The sequence below is a fragment of the Trichoderma harzianum genome (assembly GCF_003025095.1).
Source record: "Trichoderma harzianum CBS 226.95 unplaced genomic scaffold M431scaffold_1, whole genome shotgun sequence".
Taxonomy (NCBI): Eukaryota; Fungi; Ascomycota; class Sordariomycetes; order Hypocreales; family Hypocreaceae; genus Trichoderma; species Trichoderma harzianum.
The window spans coordinates 2,198,953-2,216,517 of NW_020209249.1; the positions used below are offsets into that span (position 1 = coordinate 2,198,953).

Below are 17,565 nucleotides of genomic sequence, written 5' to 3' on the forward strand. Positions count from 1 at the left end.
CTGCATCAATAAGAGCATGGCTGTGGATGTTTTAAACTCCCCAAGAGCCAACTATTGATCTACTACTACTAGGTAAGTTGTACATAGCAGCTGACGAATCCGTCGAGGAGGATCAAGTTCAATGGATGTACAAGGAACTGCGCGGGCTCCCGGATTTCTGATTGGCCCAGCGGAGAGAAAACCCCGCGAATGCGACGCTGTCGGTGCTTGTATCTATACTTGTCGACCACATGCGGATGCCGCTGGAAAATGCAATTTTCAAAAACTGAGAAAACATGAACTGATCTGTCTCTTTCGGAACCAGTTGTGCCCAAGATGCTGAAGCCCTAAAGCGTCGAGTGCCCTGGTGACTGCGAGAGGTCAATGTAGTACTCCCGGTCTACGTGGTGCTCGTGTCACTTTTGTGGCCGAATGGGGCTTGATTTTGGGTAAGCGGGCCGTCGCTAGAATGTCACCAAGAGGTGGCTGCGGTGTAACTGGCCATTGTTGCGGCGTTGTTTTTAGTGCCCGCGCCTCCTGGTGACGCTGGCAAAAGTCAATTCGTAAAATTGCTGCATGTGGCACTGCATACTAATATAACGTTCGAATTGGGTGTCAACGGCCAGGTATGGCGGTGCAAATATCAAGATGGTATCTGAGTTGTATTGCCCAATGCCGCCTTGGTGATGCATTCCATCAATGCATTAGGTCGATCCTTTATACGGAGCAGAGACAGTTGCGCTTTGGCAGCTGTGAAGGATTCATGGATAGGTACGTGCACATGCATCTGCATCAACTGCTAGCTGCCTTGCAGATTGCCACAAATAACCAAAGGACTTGACATGGAGCAAGTATATACATATTTCTACGATGGTTTTAGGCTTGGTAATAAATGCTCAAATTCAATATTTACCCCTCATACAAAAAATGATGCCACGATAACGAAAAACACAGCAGTTGGCGGAGCTGAGTTGTTGGGAGTGATGCTGTGTGCGGTTGTGCCCCGTCTCCAGCGCATAGACAATATAAGCTCATGACCTCGTATCTGATTAGCAGGACTCGTATTCTTGCGCCTCGCAGGAACCCATTCAATTTGCTTTTGGCTATATCATGCTCGTACAAACTGTGTCCTCCCTTTGCCTCATTTCCCCCGCCGCCATCTTTCTCATTCATTCCGCAGACTCGCCTCGGGCCTCTCCCTCTCCCTCTAGCGCCCTGTTGCCGTCCGCATTTCCGAGGGCGGCTGATGTCGCGAGACTTCCACTTAGGGCAGCTCTGTTTGACTGCGAGCTGACAGACAGGCTCCAGGCCTCGATACACGGCTGCAGCTGTGCGTTGCCGGTGCCCCACGCTTTAGATTGAGCCATCCATCTGCTTTTGATCTCTCACAGGTACGGCACGGTACAGCACAGCATATGCTGATCTTTGCGGCAGCAATCGAGTACTGATTTGCTGTTGGCTAGGTACTCCTACTGCTATCTAGTCTATTAGAGGCAGTGTGTTGAACGACAGCAGCGATTGAGCACACTTTTGCGGATACATTAATTCGGCCTCGCACCGGCCAGCAAAAGCCTCCGAGTCTGTTGGGCTTGGACCATCGTCCATCTGCTGCCACCTACGAAGTCCATCGCGATAAGAGGTACATGGGAGCTTGACCAGCACTCACGCCTTGTCGCCTGTACTACGAGTATTCACGACACGACCTCACGCCGCCCTGGCTTGAGCAATACAGATACAGGTACCTGTACGAGTACCGCGGGATCATTGAAGTAAAATAGGGGATCCAAGGAGGACCCGTCCAGGCTCCCCCCTGACGCCGCAGCTCCCGAGGCATGCTGGAATCCTGTGTTTGTGCTAGCATTGATCCAATTCCGCGCGGCCGAGGGCTCCGCAGCACGCAAACGTCCGAGTACAGGTACTTGCACTGCATGCACGCCCGGTCTTGGAATTAGGCAGTGGCCGGCAAGACATCAATTGAGAATCCGGCATACGACTTTTGCTTGGCCTCATTGTTGCAGGACATCAACTGTAAGTAGCACATGTACGAGTACATGTTGGCAGTTCTTGGTACGTGCTGTCAGTGTCGTACCATCTGCACGGCTGGCTTTGCATTCGTTCTTCTTCTCTCTCCCTCCAAAGAAGGTCAGCAATCTTTCAAGAATCCTTCTCATCGATTTTTCCCTTCTTCATCTCTCCCTCTGCTCTGCTTTGCTCTGCCCTCTCCCCCCTTTTTATTCCGCGTTGTGTTTTCCAAGAAGGGACAAGAAAAAAAAACATTTTCTTGGTCTGCGCCACATCCTTCCAAGCATTATCGGTATCACAATCCAGGCCACTTTTAGGGCTCCATTGTTAGGCCGCAGGGAGCTCCGGGAGTGCGGAACGGCGGGCCTTTGTAGCAGGCCAGGCTGCTGAATTACAGTACCTACGGAGTACTGCGAGTCCAGTGAGTGATGGCATTGAGACCTCATGTTCCGCCCCCCTTCCACTGATCGCCCTGACCACGTACTCGTACCTTGTCGTTTTTTTTTTCCAAGTTTTTTTTTTCTCTAGTCATTGACGCTCCCATCTTGCTAACTAGACCAGACAGACGGTTTCTCCGCCACCTCAGCTCCAGCTGCTGCTACCTGTACTTACCACCGCGACTAATCCAATCCGCCTCCTACCGACAGAACTCCATCTCCTCTTCTCTCAGCTGGGCTGGGGTCGGACGTGCTTGACTGCTGGGCCATTCGCTTTCCCCTTGGCGCGCCCCCATTCGATCCGGCAATATCTATTCGCTCGCTCTCATACACCCTGTCGGCCGTCTCGCGTAGCCGTGCAGAACGCAGAATCGCCATCCACGCCTTCGCGCCAGTCTCTTTTACCTGTACGCATCACATAATTCCGATCGCCTATCCGAATACACGCCCCCCCAAGGCTATTTTTTTTTTCCTTTCCTTTTTTTGGAGTTCATCATTCGAGCAGCAAATCAGCGCGTGGTCTTTCCGTGTATGCTTGTTCCCATTCGTCTCGACTCCGCCCACACGTCCTGTCCTACGGAAACCCCAGATAATTTCCCATCCGTCCACTTATCACCTTCAGCCCTCTTGTCCCACCATCCCCGGGTCTTGGTTGAGTCTCTTTGAACCGGGCTTCTGAGTTGCTGGCTACCTATCCTTCGTTATCTGCCGCCATTGCTGTAAGCAACCTCCCCACCCCTTTCTCTCCCCGGCCAACCAGTTAGCCGCGGGCTTGTTTAAAGCCCTCCAGAGATGGCATATCCTAACCGTTAGTCCAACTAGCTGCTATATCGCACTGGGGTTTGGAAGCCTCGCTTTGCCTCCGTTCGCTACTTCGAAATATCGTCTTGATCTTCAACATTCGGCTACCACTATCCCTCATTCGGTGCTCTCGAACCCAGGCTGTGGCTGGCGCGATACAATCCGATCCACTTCATCCTCGAACCCAGCCAGCTACCCGCAGCCGACCTCTTATAACTCGTGCTTGTGCAGCACCGGCCCTTTTCTGTATGCGGATTGCGCTGACTGGCCCACGCTGGTGACCGTCGCGCTTCTCTGCCGTCCATACATACGCACTTACGGGTATAGCTGTTCTGGTCTGCCGACAAGGATCAACCCTTCCCGCTTGCTCGCGCGCCGTGGGACTTCGGCCACAACGGCCATCGTCAGAGGCCGCTGCCCTCTTATTTCTCAGATCTTAGCCATCTAGCTAATCCCAATTGGGATTTCGACGAAACAATGGCACCCAAGGCGCCCCGTCTCAAGATTCTATCAGGTTTGTCATCCCACCCCATCCTGTTGTTTACAGCACGCCCCCCTCCGTCGCCCAGTACCCAATATGCCCATATACCCACCCTGGCACTTCGCCCGTCCCAATTCCTAGTGTCCTTTCTCCAAGTTATTCTTTTTCTTCCTAAGCCTCGCTTGGCCAAAACAATTCCTTCCATTGATTCCAACTTCTTGTCCCTCTTTTTTTTTTTCTTGGTTCTTGTTGTTTGGTTTGCCCAAAGCGCCTCAACCCGAGTCATCATCAGCAGACAGAGTGGCTGTTGGATGCAGCGCTCTGTATCCCACCAGTCGTTATGAGTGATCAGCTAATGCGTATATGCTCAGTTGGCGGCAATCCCGTCTCGGCCTTCTTATCGTGGAGGCTCCAGGCCACCAACGCCTGCGACGTGACGCTGGTATGGAAATCGGGTTTTGAGCACGTTGCCCAGTATGGCATCTCGTTCAAGTACGTCGTCGCCGCCAATAGGCATCCCTTCGTTGTCTGGTTGTTGTATCCTAATGTTCGAATCGCAGGTCATCCACATTCGGGAATGAGCGCTTTAAGCCGCGGCATGGTAAGAGGAAACAATGGATCCCGTCACTTATCACATGGAAGAAATCTCGCTCACATCTCTTTTCCCCATTTCACAGTTGTTCGAAATCCAGAAGATGCTGCGGGCAACCGAGACGGCCCCTTCGATTACGTCATCCTTTGCGTAAAGGCTCTTCCTGATGTCTACGATCTCGCCGCCGTCATCGAATCCGTTGTTACTCCTCAGCATACTTGTATTCTTGTCAACACCACACACACGCTCGGAATCGAGGCCGCAATTGAGGAACGCTTCCCAACCAATGTCGTCCTATCGCTCGTCTCTGGGGCTGAGCTTACGCAGCTTGGCCAGAGCGAGTTTGAGCACAAGGGATCAACTGATGTCTGGGTCGGCCCTGCCAGCCGGAATGCCAATATCCCACAGTCCATCCAAGAGGACATGGCCCAGGCCATTTCCATGACGCTTAGTTCCGGCCAAGTCAACAGTCAAGTATCCAACAACATCCGACAACAGCAATATGAGAGAGTTATTGGGTAAGTGTCAGCTTCCAGGAGCCGGCTCTCTTTCACAGTTGGCTAATGAAAGAATTCGTGCGCAGACCGATTGCTTTCCATCCTATCAGTGTAATATTCGAGACATCCAGTCATGTAGCGCTCCTCGAGAAGATAGGAGTAAAAGATATGATCTCCGAGGTCATTGACGAACTACTGCACCTTGCCGAGGCCAATGGCTGCAAATTCGCGCCCAATTTTAAGCAGTCAATCATGGATGACATGGCAAAACCGAACCAACCCGAAAGCATCATGTGGCAAGACTTCATCGCCCGGCGACCAATGGAGGTCGAGACATACCTCGGCTCACCCATCAGACTCGCTCGGGATGCCAAAGTCTCTGTACCCCGGATTGAAACTCTTTATGCCATCCTCCACAATCTCAACATTGTCAACCGAAACCGGCCGAAGCAGGATGCGGCGCCCGTCGGCAACGGACCTAGCTCACCAAACAATCCATCTCCATATCCACCTCGAGGCCCATCACAGGCCGGCTTTCGCCCAATGATGCCCAATGGCAACGGGATGCCACCTCGCCAGCCACGACCTAGAACATCGTCCAACTTTAGCAACGCGGGAGGCATGCGTAGGCCTCCGCCTAATGCAAATGGCGGCCCCAATGGCTATGGAAGGCCACCACAGATGAACGGCGGGGGCTCTCGAGCCGCGTCCCGACGTGGCTCAATGGAAGGCAATGATTTGGAGGAGTTTTCCCACCTCGTACTGTACGACGATATCCCAGAGGGCCAGGAACAGTCTTTTGGTACCGACAACTCGGATCTCGCTCTCAGAGAGCGAGAGCTACAGCTGCGGCAACGCGAACTGGCTTTGAGAGAGCAGGAGATGCGGATGAGGCGTGGCCCTCCTCCCCCTCAAGCATCTGCGCCTCCCTCTCGCCGAGGACCGCCACCATCCAGGGGAGGATTTGACGACGACGACGAAGACGACGATTACTTCGACCCATCCATGACCGCCAACGTCCCCATGATAGACCCAGACAACTTCGACATGATGAGTGTCACCTCAAGGAAAAACCGCAAGGTGCCTGGGCCGTCTCAAACCCAGATGCGACGAAACCCCGAAGGAGACGCGCCGCCGTCCAAGAGTAGCAGGTTCCGACCCTTTGGTCGCAATCGTTCCAGCCAAATGAGCCAAATAAGCCAAATGCCCACGGTGAATGACAACATCCTCGATGACCCGCTGCTAAGCTTCACATCGAACCGATACGGAGCGGTGGACCGCGGCGCAATGAGCGCAGGTTCTCGTGCCAACTCTTTGACTGCCTCTCGGTTAGACGAGATGCAATTTGGCCCTGGAGGGGGCGGCGGTCAAACTATGACTATGACCAGTGGTTACCCTCGACGAACTAGCCATTCGCCGGGAAATCAGTACAGCCCTTCGATGCGAGGTGGAAATGGCAGACCATCGCCACCAAATGGATTCGGCCCTACCAACGGCCAACCTTCACCACCTAACGGCATGAGACAGCCCGTTCCCCGTTACCCACCGGGTCAAGGCACCGTGGTCGCGCCTCAGCAAGTTGAACAACAGGTCGGGGTGAGCTCTCTCAATCCCCCCAAGTCTAGAAATGGTCATAGTCTGACTGGCAGTGCGAGTGCTAGCGCGGACAGTGGTGAATTCGGCTCAGAACGATCGGCATACAGCAGCCAAGGCAGTCTTCAACAGCAGCAGTACCAAGGACAGTGAATTCCTCTCAGTCGATGTTTGGCAAACACATATCGTCGTGCCGTGCTCCTTCCGCCATCCTCGCCTAATGGTTACATGAATCCGTACACGTCATGTTAACTCACCCTTTCACTCCTTTCTTTTTCTCCATCATTCTCCCTTCCTCTCCAACACCCTCCTCACGCACGACGTCGATGAAGAAACGCTAGTCTACCCCTCTGGACGATATCTGTTCTGTTGCAAGCATTCACCAACCAACTCAGAGTTTGAAAAAAGCAATTATTGGCAGATTGCTCGGCACACGATTTTCCCCCTGTGAGAGGCGACTCTGTCATCTCATGCAGCGACATTTCATCATCGTAGTGGGACCACCACAACGCAACGGCTTGGATGATTTTGGACTATTGTTCGATATTGGCGCTTTTTGTACTTGGAGTGGACTGTCAAGTCTCGTATATACATGTGGAACGAAACCCGAAACAACCCTTCATCATACCGGATAAACGTGGCATCATGTCTTCAGCGGATCGGCTCTCATTTCGACATTGAGCTTTCGACACAGAGCCATCCCAAAAGGAAAAGAGATGAAAAAACACGGAGAGTCCAGGCGCATCTTTGATGACCCTGGAATTTATACCTTTTTAATCAGCCCTTGCCTGAGTTTTGGAAAAAGCCTCGCAGAGAAGGGGGTTGAGCTACAACGGCATTATTTCTTTATTTTGTTTTTCCGATGCGAATCACACAGCATATTAGATCCTTTGGGTGTGGATTTTTTTTTTTTTTTTTTTTTTTCCTGTTTTATGTCCTCGTTCTTCATGTTCTTTTTTTTTCTCCTTTTCTTTGTTCCATTTTTAATTCGGCAACCCGCCACTATTTTTCTTAATCTTTGTTGGGGCCGCAATTGGTCACCGTCTGTCTGGAAAGAGCTTGATTGTGATGAGTAGACATCGCAAGAGGATTGGTGCGGCGATGGCCGTGTCATGCCACGGCAATAACCATTCAGCAGCTACGATGGCTGGGCCCAATTACGATGCAGAAGCAGCAGGAAAAGAAACGGCATGCTGAAGTGGCGGCAGAATGCTTGAATAATTGATAGTTGAACACACAATAAAGATATAGAATGGCAGGGCAAATAGCGTTAATGACGGGAAGACGGGGAAAAAATACGGGCGGCATTGTTCTCCAGGTAGTCCAAATATAATATGGCATGTCGATTCTGACAATGAACCTTTTTCCTCCCCTCTCTTTATTATGATCCGTGAAGCAAATAGCAGCAATAAAATGAATATGTGCCATCTGGGCTATGTGGTGGTACAGGAGAGTTGTAGAGCTTCAGAGCTTCAGGCTATCACGTGAGTTGGCGTAGAGGGGCGCAATTGGCATCAACAACTCGCAACAGTCCATTGTTCCACCTACGCGTTACACAACTTCTAAGCAACAAAGCTCTTTTCTTTCTTTTTCTCACTTTTTCCATCATATTTTTTCATTTCTCGTTCTTCTCTCTTCAGGACTCTCATTGATTGCCAAATCGAACGAGCAATGGCGTCCCGAAACGTGGGTGGATCGCAAGGTTTTGGTAGACAGAGCATCATAATGACGAGTGGGAGCGCGATGAAGTCGAGACAGTTGGTGAGTGAAGCTCATCTACCTTTTTTCTTTTTTTACCCTTGTTTCATTTATTTTTCCCTATTCTGGTGTCAAGATTGGCATCGAGCATTCACCCACGAAGAAATGCACTAATTGGGGGTGTTAGACACATCTTCACTCCCAGCTGGAGCAATTATCAGCCAACCTAGCGGACACGGAAAACTTGTTGAGAATGACGAGCGTGCAGGCTGAAGCCATGAGAGGGTTGGGAAGCTGGCACGGCGGCCTGTAAGTTTCTTGAGTTGGGCTGGATTTTATCATTGGCGGTGGGTGATGCGCCGTGGTGTGAATGAGTTGCTGACGGGGATGGGATTGGGACAGATTCATGGCTGCGAGTAAAGTGCTTGGGGAGGAGAGTGTCAAAGAAGTTGGAAAGTGATGGCTGTGCGTTTACGGAGCTGCTTTTCTGTTGGAATTGGTATGGAATGGATGGGGGATTCACGGGATACGGGATGATTTTATGAATGAATGTGTTGAGTTTTGTTTTCTTGCTTGAGATTCAGCTTTCGCTGGGCTATAGATTGAGCGACAAATGCTATTTATTATTACAAGTTTTGTCGGTATTCTCGAGGACACCAGCAATTTTAGTTGATGTGAAAGAAAGGTGCAAGATGGTGTGAAACCATCTAGCTATCAAGCTGGGGATATATAGTTCCGGCTCCATTGATTCACTCAAGCCGGGTGCTTGCTTCTATGATCTGTTCACTCAGGTCTGGTATCTGCCTTATCTATGCAGAATACAGGAGAGAGAGAAGGTTCCAGAGTCTCAGCCAACAATTTTGACACTTCAACATTGGCCAAGCCATGCGGGCCTTTTGGTGCTGCACTACATACCTTGCAATGGTATTTCCCGGTATGTCTCTAGTGTCTGCTACTATCGCTAAATTTCTCTAGTATCTTTCACTATAATTACTATAATATATATATATATATATATTTAGTATTCATTACTATAACCACATCTACCTAGTATTCGAGATCATTTGCGACACGGGACGTTGGATTGCAAAAGTGGGACGACGAATAGGCCTTCCCTTTATTCAAGCAGTTATAGCTTCTGGTTCGCGATTGCGGCGAGCTTCATGAATTGCTTTCAGAGGCGGAGATGGTCTCCCCCTTCTGGCTTCGAGATTTTTAATCCAGTTTTACGCTGAGCCTCGACAGTCAGATTCACTTGTGCTTCTTGATCTTCGTTCTTTTTTGCTGCAGAGTTAATTTATTCCAGCCAGTTGACCGGGTTCTCGTGGTTATTGCCAGTCGTGAAAATAAATCCGCAGAAAGGATTTTGACATTCGCAAGAGTTGCAGCAGAATTCCAAATAATATCAGAATAACCTGCTTCCTTTGGAAATCCGCCGTAAAGGAATCGGCTTCAATGGTTAGAGAAAAACACAATCTTCTGAAGGATGTTTTGCTCATAAACTGCATAGAAGAACGGCTTGCCCTTATATATTGTTGTATTTATTAGATTGAGCGGGATCTTTTTGAGTTCAATAGATATATCCTCTTGTAATTTCTTAGTAAAACTAAGATAAGAAGCTTTGCCTACGAGGATGACAATTGGTGCTGATCGTAAAATGAGGTAATTGAAGTTAATTGATAATTTTTCGATCTTTACCCATTTCTCTTTCCCAAACTCCAATTCCTAGTTTGGAGATTTAGAGGCCTGGCGAATCGGAATTGTGTCTGAGACAGAGACCTGTGGGACAGTTCCAATTTTTTGCACTTGGTATCCGAGGCTTTTATTAGTTGGGTCGAGTACATGCCGGAATTCAAGGTCCCCCTGACGTCGACCGTTCACGGGGTAATGCCACAGCGTATGTAGAATTGCGCCGAATGGCCCAGAGGGCTTTGCTAAAGTTGAGATACTGAAGCTGCTTTCGCCCCCAAGAATATTGGCAAGATTTGTAATATATCTGTAGTTGAAAAACTGGAGAAATATACCCATAGTAGAGGACACTGGAGAAATATAACGATAGTAGAGGACACTAGAGAAATATATCGATAATAGAGGATACTAGAGAAACATATCTATCGTAGTAGAAGTAATAATAGTAGCAGATAGATATGTTTAAGGAGCAGGGTATCTACTACTTCATATTACTTAAATAAATACCTGTAATAATAAATAAACGGCTTTCCCTTTACATCCGGTTTCGAAGCTCAAACTCTACGCAATCGCGAACCAGCTGCTATTGCTCCTTTGATAAGGGGCGGCTTAGTCCGACGCCAAAACACTCTGCGAACTCGACTAAATGAGCTACGTGCTTTTTTGAGTACCAAAGAAGTTACTGACTTCTTGGAGAAACCAATTGCTTTCTACACTATTAATAATCTAGGTGAAATGCACGATCGGTTTGCTGCTTATTATAATTGGCTAACGAGATGGAATTCTCTCAATACATTGTCGAAAAAACGATATAGCCAAAAATTACACCAGTGGTATGAGAAGTTGCAAACCTAGAGAGATTCTAATGAATCCTTTACAACAAAAAAAAAGGAAGCACAAATTGCAACTCTCCAAAGTATGGCCGTTTGGTATGACAAAGAAAAGGCCCCAAATGGTCTACGATATACTGGAGATAATGGACCGAAAGTTCCAGAAATCCAGGTCACCCCATCTACCCTTATTCCCTTTCGCTATAATAGTGTCCTCTGCTCGGCTTGCTTGCTTGTATAAATCGCCTGCGTAAGTTTGTGTGTTCGCTTGAGTCGACCAGTGAGTCATTGAGGACGCGGTTCCATCATGTTCGCAGGATATGGCATGCGAGAAGAGAAAGATCCCGTAGCCAGACGCCAAATTAATCTTCAGCACGTTGAGAGTAACGTTCTTGAGCTTTTAGAGTTATACTCCTTTGATCGCGAGGATAAGCTCTAGGTCATAAGACCCAGTGAATCGTCCGTCTTGGTTTCTACCCTCGTTGACTCAGCTGCGTTGCGCCGATTACAGTACCACGTCCCTAGCGATTAAGCGCCAGTTTAAGATTTGTGAGACGTTCATTTCGGCTTGCACGGGGAAGCGCCATAATTGTAACAATATTTCGAGCATGTACCCCATCACCCTGCAGTCTCATCACACACAGCTTGCCCGTCCACTGGCGCGGGCGGAGTGCTTTCTTTCTCCATCTTCGGAGTCTTGAGAGTCCAAAGCGGCTTCCTATTCTGCCTCGGGGCGCTGACAGGATACCGCTTCACGTTTCCACACGTGCCACACCGGGTGACGAGAACATCGGCCCAAGGCTTTCTTCCGCCCTTGCTGAGATTCTCCACCGCAGAGTGGCATGTCTTGCCTTCAATCAGGATGGCGTCGCAATACTTGCAGATGGTTTGCTTGATGGAGCGGCTCTGTCGGATCTGGGCTTTCAGAGACACCGATCTCATGTCCGACACGACTTGGTGAGATAAGTTCATCAAGACCTTGCGCTCTTGGTTGCCATGAGCAAACTCGGGGTTGGGGCCATTTCCTGTGCCCGACGGTGCGACCAGTGTCGAGGTAGATGAGTGCTCGTCGTCATGCTGGGCCTTTTGTGGTGTGGCGTGCTGCTTGGTTTGTTGAGCGCAGTTTGCAAGATAGCTGGCTGCTTGGTAAAGATATGAAGCCCTGGTATAAATGTGCCTATTTTGAATGCCAGGATTGCCCTTTGCTTTGGCCATTCTTTCTTCATCAGTCTTTTATCTCCCCTGTAGGCAGTGTGCTTGAAATTAAAATATCCAGTAAAGAGTGGATTGCAATGTTTCATTCCATGGCGGTATAATTTGGGAGAAATAATGCAGAGAAATGCAAGCAAAAAGCGAGAATATAGAGATCGAAACGACACAGTGTGTTTGCCTGCGTGCGCGATTCACCTCGCACGTGGCTCAGCTTACCTAATATGGAAACCAACTTTTGCCTTGCTTCTGGCACGTGACGACGCCTGTTTTGCGTGCACGGGCCACGGCTTACTCAGTCGCGCCTCACCTTTCTCTTCTCCCCTTCCTCCGCCCTCTTGGACAGCCTCAGCTTCCCTCGTTCACATCCACCAACATCGGAACATCGTCTTCGATACGTGGCATTGCAACCCAATTTCCATCGTCTCTATCTGTTCTCTGTCCCGGCATCTCATCTGCCCGGTCGTTTGGGATTTTTCTTCATCCTACTCATCTTTGTCTCTTCTTTCTTCTCCCTTCAGACGCGCCCAACTCGTTAGCGCTTCTCGCAACTCAGCAAGGCTTTTTCCGAATTTTTCAAACAAACGCTTTCCATCAACCAATTCCAAAATGTCCCACGAGGAAGATCTCATTGACTACTCCGATGAGGAGATTGGCGCCAACGAGACCGCCGCCGCCTCCAACGGAAAGAAGGGAGAAGCTGCCTCCGGTAACAATGTCGACAAGAAGGGCAGTTACGTTGGCATCCACTCCACTGGATTCCGTGACTTCTTGCTGAAGCCCGAGCTTCTGCGCGCTATCGGCGACTGCGGTTTCGAGCATCCTTCGGAGGGTCAGTCCTGAATTCTAACACCGTCCTAAGTCATCTACACAATCATATATTGCTTCCCTTTTTTCCTTGAAAGCAAGCGTCCGTCCATCTCGCAAGCAAGACAAACAAGAGTTTTGAGAAGAAAGAAAAGAAAAGAGGAAGCACACATCGATCCAAATAATGGTTGGCTCTATAGCCGACTACCACGGCCATCATCGTTGCATACGTGATGGCTGCAATGGCATGGCAAAGACTCTCCAAAGGCTCAAGTTTTGTGCCATCCACAATTACAAGCAGATGCTGCAACTCGCAAAGAACCCTCGAGTCTGCCGGTATGAACTGCATGGACAAGTGTCATTTGTCCCTCGAATTCACTCGGGGAACAGTGACTGCTTAAAAAAGGCTTTGGAGATAGTCAAGCCAAGTTCGAGGGGGGAGAGAAGAAAAAATGATTTCTTGTCATTGCGTGTCCTGGATACGTGCGGATGATAACCAGCTGAGATCACAATGGCTTCAAGAACCCTTCTCACCATGTTGGCATGAGAGATAAGAAAGTCGATCCCAGTTTGGTTGCAATTTTTACACACTTGGAAAAAATCATGTTCATGCTGCGACGATGGACGGACCTTTTGACGCACATTACCCATCGTTCGTTGCTACTTGATTACATTTAAAGTCTAACATCCTCGCGATCGACAGTCCAACAAACATGTATCCCTCAAGCTCTTCTCGGAGGAGACATCATCTGCCAGGCCAAGTCTGGTCTGGGAAAGACTGCCGTCTTTGTCCTGGCCACGCTTCAGCAAGTCGAGCCCGTCAACGGCGAGGTCTCGGTTGTCGTCATGTGCCACACTCGTGAGCTGGCTTACCAGATCCGAGACGAGTACAATCGATTCAGCAAGTACATGCCCGACATCAAGACCGGTGTCTTCTACGGTGGTACTCCCATCAAGAACGACGTCGAGACTCTCAAGAGCAAGGACACTTGCCCTCACATCATTGTCGGCACCCCCGGTCGTCTTAAGGCTCTCGTCCGTGACAAGGCGCTCCGTCTTGGAAGCGTGCGTATCTTCGTCCTTGACGAGTGCGACAAGATGCTCGATCAACCCGGTGAGTGCGGCGTTCTATTCTACCAATCTTTGAGATGACGCCTTTCTTTTTTCTAACATTAAAAAAGATATGCGCACCGACGTGCAGGATGTGTTCCGCGCCACTCCTCAGCAGAAGCAGGTCATGATGTTCTCGGCCACTCTCTCCGAGGCCATCAAGCCCATCTGCCGCAAGTTCATGCAAAACCCCACAGAGCACTATGTCGATGAAGACACCAAGCTCACTCTGCACGGCCTGCAGCAGTACTACATCAAGCTGGAGGAGCGCGAGAAGAACCGAAAGCTGAATGAGCTTCTTGATGACCTTCAGTTCAACCAGGTCATCATTTTCGTCAAGAGCACCGTCCGTGCTACTGAGCTGGACAAGCTCCTTCGAGAGTGCAACTTCCCCTCCATTGCTGTGCACTCTGGAGTCAGCCAGGAGGAGCGGTAAGTTGATTGCAACATCTTTATCACGGGCTCTGGGCGAGAATATAGTTGCTGATTATATTATTACAGTATCCGCCGCTACAAGGAGTTCAAGGAGTTCAAGAAGCGCATCTGTGTCGCTACTGATGTCTTCGGACGTGGTATCGATATTGAGCGAATCAACTTGGCAATCAACTACGATCTGTCCAATGACGCCAGCTCCTACCTCCACCGTGTCGGCCGTGCCGGTCGTTTCGGTACCAAGGGTCTTGCCATCTCCTTTGTGAGCTCCGAGCAGGACCAGGAGGTTCTCAAGGAGATTGAGAAGCGATTCGAAGTCGCCCTTCCGTAAGCAGCCCTCTAAACACACGGCAGTGTGAAGATTGATATGCTAACCTCTGACCTTACAGCGAGTTCCCCAAGGAGGGTGTTGATGCCAGCACTTACATGGCGTCTTAGAGGACGGCTCACGATTTTACTCTTAACGCCTCCTGTACTATTTTTTTGTGCGCGTCGAGACTTGACAGGAGCAAGTGGGAGAGGATTCATCCGCTTACGTCGTCGGATGTCAGAAAATTTGGGGGAATAGTCAGAACTTGCTTATACTATTACGTAGCTTATTTTATCGGGAGCCAAAGGGAATGGTAGGCTGAAACGCCGTGGTTTACAAGGTCAATGAAATGGATTTGCACAAACCAATACGTGGCCAGTTGTGCCAGTAGCGGAATGACATGATGAATGCTGATGCGTGATGAATTATGCGTCTGTTGAGTGTAGTGGAATTCGGAGGCAAAAGCGCGTAGCGGACCAGGAGAGGCAGATGCTAGAATGTTCCTCTTACCAGGGAGTCACTTCTCGGTCAGCTCTCACGATCCTTGTCGGCCTTCAGCTTTTCGGCTGTCATCCGGTCACATGGCAGCGGCTGCCTACAATAGCGGCAAAGCAAAGATGGAGCGAGGGGTGATTTGGCGCCACAGCTTCGCCACCCTGGTAGCCTACGATCATGGCCGCTCTCGCAGCAGTCGTTCATTTTGCGTGCTCATGTTTGATATCGACATGGTTTGCGGGTCGCAAATGATGATTTGAAATTGTAAAATTAATCAGGCAGGTTAACGTACGGCTGTAGCAGAATCGAGAAGTTGAAAGGTGGCATCAGGTTGTGGCAATTAATAGCATCCGTAGTCATCGATGATTACCGCATCCCGGTGATGCCGGAGGTAGCCGGCCTCTGGCTTGCTAGCTAGCTCTGCTTCTCAGTCAGCTCCTACTGGCCTACCCTGGATAGAAATGGACAACAAAGCAAAGGTCAAGAACCCGATATCAAGACATTCGGTGCGGCCATTGCCACGCCTTCGTTTTCGTATTTCGCGTCACATGAGCTTTGATGGTATCAACATGCGGTGAAGTGCCTTCTACGTGTCCCGCCACCATTGAGTGACTGGGACAGAGCACGCATCAGTTAGTTAGTTTGTTGGAGTTTGGCTGGTCGAATAGCCAACCATGATTTCGCCGGAAACCACACGTTAACCTTGCTTTGGCATGCAAAAATAGCCGCCAGTTGTCTCACCAGACCAATAGAAAATCACAGACAGAAGAGGACTCAGTCATTTGTAATAACCTCCCTTTGTCCAGCTGCTCCCAAGCGCACTGTCACCGACACGTCCCTTGATGCCTTACCGCGGGACTCCACTGCCTGACTGGATGGGTTGACTCAGCATTCATGATATCGGCATCCCGTTTCTTATTAGACGGTATCATAAGAATGCCCTTGCGGCTCTGTACTACTCAGAGCAATGACCGAGCTGGATCACGAAAAGGCATATTCACTTCCGACTTCGGGCAGAATCGTCCCTGTGGCGCATGAGGCAATATTAGCTGAAGTTGCCCAAATCAATGCGACAATATGCTGAGTCATGCATTTGGGCTCTCCAGGATCGTCGGAGCTCACGAAATTGGGCTGCGACCGAGTCTTAGGCAGATCCGCCCGCTCGGAAGAGCCCTGGCGCCCTAGCACCTGCTAGGTAGCTCCAGATATTGCGCTCGCTGTTCGGGAAATGGGCCAATGTACTCCGTACTGCCAGCAATGCTTCCTCACCGCCAAGACAAGTACTGATGAACATCCGGCGAGATGAGGATGACAGGCCGTGTCTCAGGGCCGTGTCCACGGCATGACCGCATGGGCAGCCCCGAGGGCTAGACGAAAGGCCACAGACAACGCGTAGCACGGCTCCAGCAACTGACGGTAAGAAGTGGAAACTTCCAGAGGCCAGGCTCTTGGATTTGCTTGATACACCCACGGGACTCAACCCTCGGATGATCCTGCCGCTTATTCATTGTCTCAATTTTCGGGAATCCAAGTTGCCAAGTTTTCCGATGCGACATCTTGTTGACATGTCTCCAACACGGCAGACGACACTGACTATCTGTCGGGCAATCGGCCCAACAAGCCCTGGAGAAATACACGAACGCAATGTTCTTCTCGCTAGGACCCGCCGCTGTGCGCCAATACTCGTACTCTGTAGATAAGAGCCCCCTCTTTGGTGAATCCTCTCATCAGACATCCGAGTGAGCAATCTTGCAGAAAGGACTCATGCTTGACAAAATCGATAACCCGTGAACCGAAGCACTCCACTCCTAGGCATAGCTCACTGGCTGGCTGAATTGACTTACTACTCCATAGTTGGCATATCTCCCTGGGCCAGATAGTATTAGCAAGAGCAGCTTTAGATGCCGTGGAGTGTTCGATGTAGTGCTTGTGGTCTTAGTCATTTGGGCCCAATCAATGCGTTCGCGTGCCCAGAGAAGGGCATCACCGCCAAAACTCAGGTGAGCGGTAAAGAGCATGGCATAACCTTGCATTGGAGAGACGTGTCTGAGGATGATTGAAAGAGCGGCAGCCATCCCAAGAGTACAGTAGTTTGCGCGGAAGCCAAGGGCGACATTTCCGGTGCCGCGAGATAGTAGTATCTGCCTCTTTGGTTGACTGGTCAGGCCTGTGGATTCAATGCAGCATGGAAAGCAAGCCGTGTCGTCGTCGTAGGCAAGCCACAAGCCTTGCTTTGCCTCGAGCAGGCGGGCAATCACATTTGCGAAACTGATACGGAGTCCTCCGCCCTCTTCTCCGCCTCATTGCCTCGCCTTCCCCTCACGCACTCATGCAAGGCGTATGCAGTAGAAATGGACGAACAAGTAGACATTGTGGGGGAGATCCGCATGACGTGAAACCTGTGGAAATTATGACGCTCGCGCATGTCTCATGCAAGCCGCGTACCTTTTCCGTTACAGCCGCTGTTTGCTTGGGCCACCAAGGTACACAGCTCGCAACGAATAGGATCAATGCCAGTCGATGGTCAATTTCATCCGCAAGACGTGTCGAGTTGACCCCTCATGCTGCTGGAGGGGCTAGCCA

At 50.0% G+C, this 17,565-nt stretch overlaps 5 protein-coding genes across 5 annotated transcripts; 3 read left to right on the top strand and 2 right to left on the bottom strand.

Moving 5' to 3' along the window:
• Positions 1 to 4,060: 4,060 nt before the first annotated feature.
• Positions 4,061 to 6,555, top strand: M431DRAFT_71601 (hypothetical protein; the record flags this gene model as incomplete). Its single annotated transcript, XM_024921927.1, has 4 exons — positions 4,061 to 4,212; positions 4,281 to 4,321; positions 4,398 to 4,830; positions 4,896 to 6,555. 4 exons carry the CDS (start codon positions 4,061 to 4,063, stop codon positions 6,553 to 6,555), a joined length of 2,286 nt encoding a protein of 761 aa, XP_024780331.1.
• Positions 6,556 to 7,506: 951 nt separating this feature from the next.
• M431DRAFT_192499 (hypothetical protein) lies at positions 7,507 to 7,770 on the bottom strand. Its single transcript, XM_024913218.1, has one exon. The coding sequence runs from the start codon at positions 7,741 to 7,743 to the stop codon at positions 7,534 to 7,536; it is 210 nt and encodes a 69-aa protein (XP_024780332.1). The 5' UTR covers positions 7,744 to 7,770; the 3' UTR covers positions 7,507 to 7,533.
• A 188-nt stretch (positions 7,771 to 7,958) lies between these two features.
• Positions 7,959 to 8,739, top strand: M431DRAFT_502798 (hypothetical protein). The gene is made up of 3 exons (XM_024918213.1): positions 7,959 to 8,163; positions 8,288 to 8,409; positions 8,503 to 8,739. The coding sequence occupies exons 1-3, from the start codon at positions 8,074 to 8,076 to the stop codon at positions 8,558 to 8,560; spliced, it is 270 nt and encodes an 89-aa protein (XP_024780333.1). The 5' UTR covers positions 7,959 to 8,073; the 3' UTR covers positions 8,561 to 8,739.
• Positions 8,740 to 11,237: 2,498 nt separating this feature from the next.
• Positions 11,238 to 11,834, bottom strand: M431DRAFT_73160 (hypothetical protein; the record flags this gene model as incomplete). Its single annotated transcript, XM_024922104.1, has 1 exon — positions 11,238 to 11,834. The coding sequence occupies one exon, from the start codon at positions 11,832 to 11,834 to the stop codon at positions 11,238 to 11,240; it is 597 nt and encodes a 198-aa protein (XP_024780334.1).
• Positions 11,835 to 12,437: 603 nt separating this feature from the next.
• M431DRAFT_677 (hypothetical protein) lies at positions 12,438 to 14,615 on the top strand (the record flags this gene model as incomplete). Its single annotated transcript, XM_024921740.1, has 5 exons — positions 12,438 to 12,660; positions 13,339 to 13,749; positions 13,817 to 14,177; positions 14,247 to 14,504; positions 14,567 to 14,615. 5 exons carry the CDS (start codon positions 12,438 to 12,440, stop codon positions 14,613 to 14,615), a joined length of 1,302 nt encoding a protein of 433 aa, XP_024780335.1.
• Between the last annotated feature and the right edge of the window lie 2,950 nt (positions 14,616 to 17,565).

Coding starts and splice junctions, on each gene's coding strand:
- M431DRAFT_192499 (XM_024913218.1), bottom strand. CDS start 7,743: ATGCCATATTATATTTGGACTACCTGGAGAACAATGCCGCCCGTATTT.
- M431DRAFT_502798 (XM_024918213.1), top strand. CDS start 8,074: ATGGCGTCCCGAAACGTGGGTGGATCGCAAGGTTTTGGTAGACAGAGC. Junction 8,164..8,287: donor CGATGAAGTCGAGACAGTTG/GTGAGTGAAGCT, acceptor TGGGGGTGTTAG/ACACATCTTCACTCCCAGCT. Junction 8,410..8,502: donor GGAAGCTGGCACGGCGGCCT/GTAAGTTTCTTG, acceptor GGATTGGGACAG/ATTCATGGCTGCGAGTAAAG.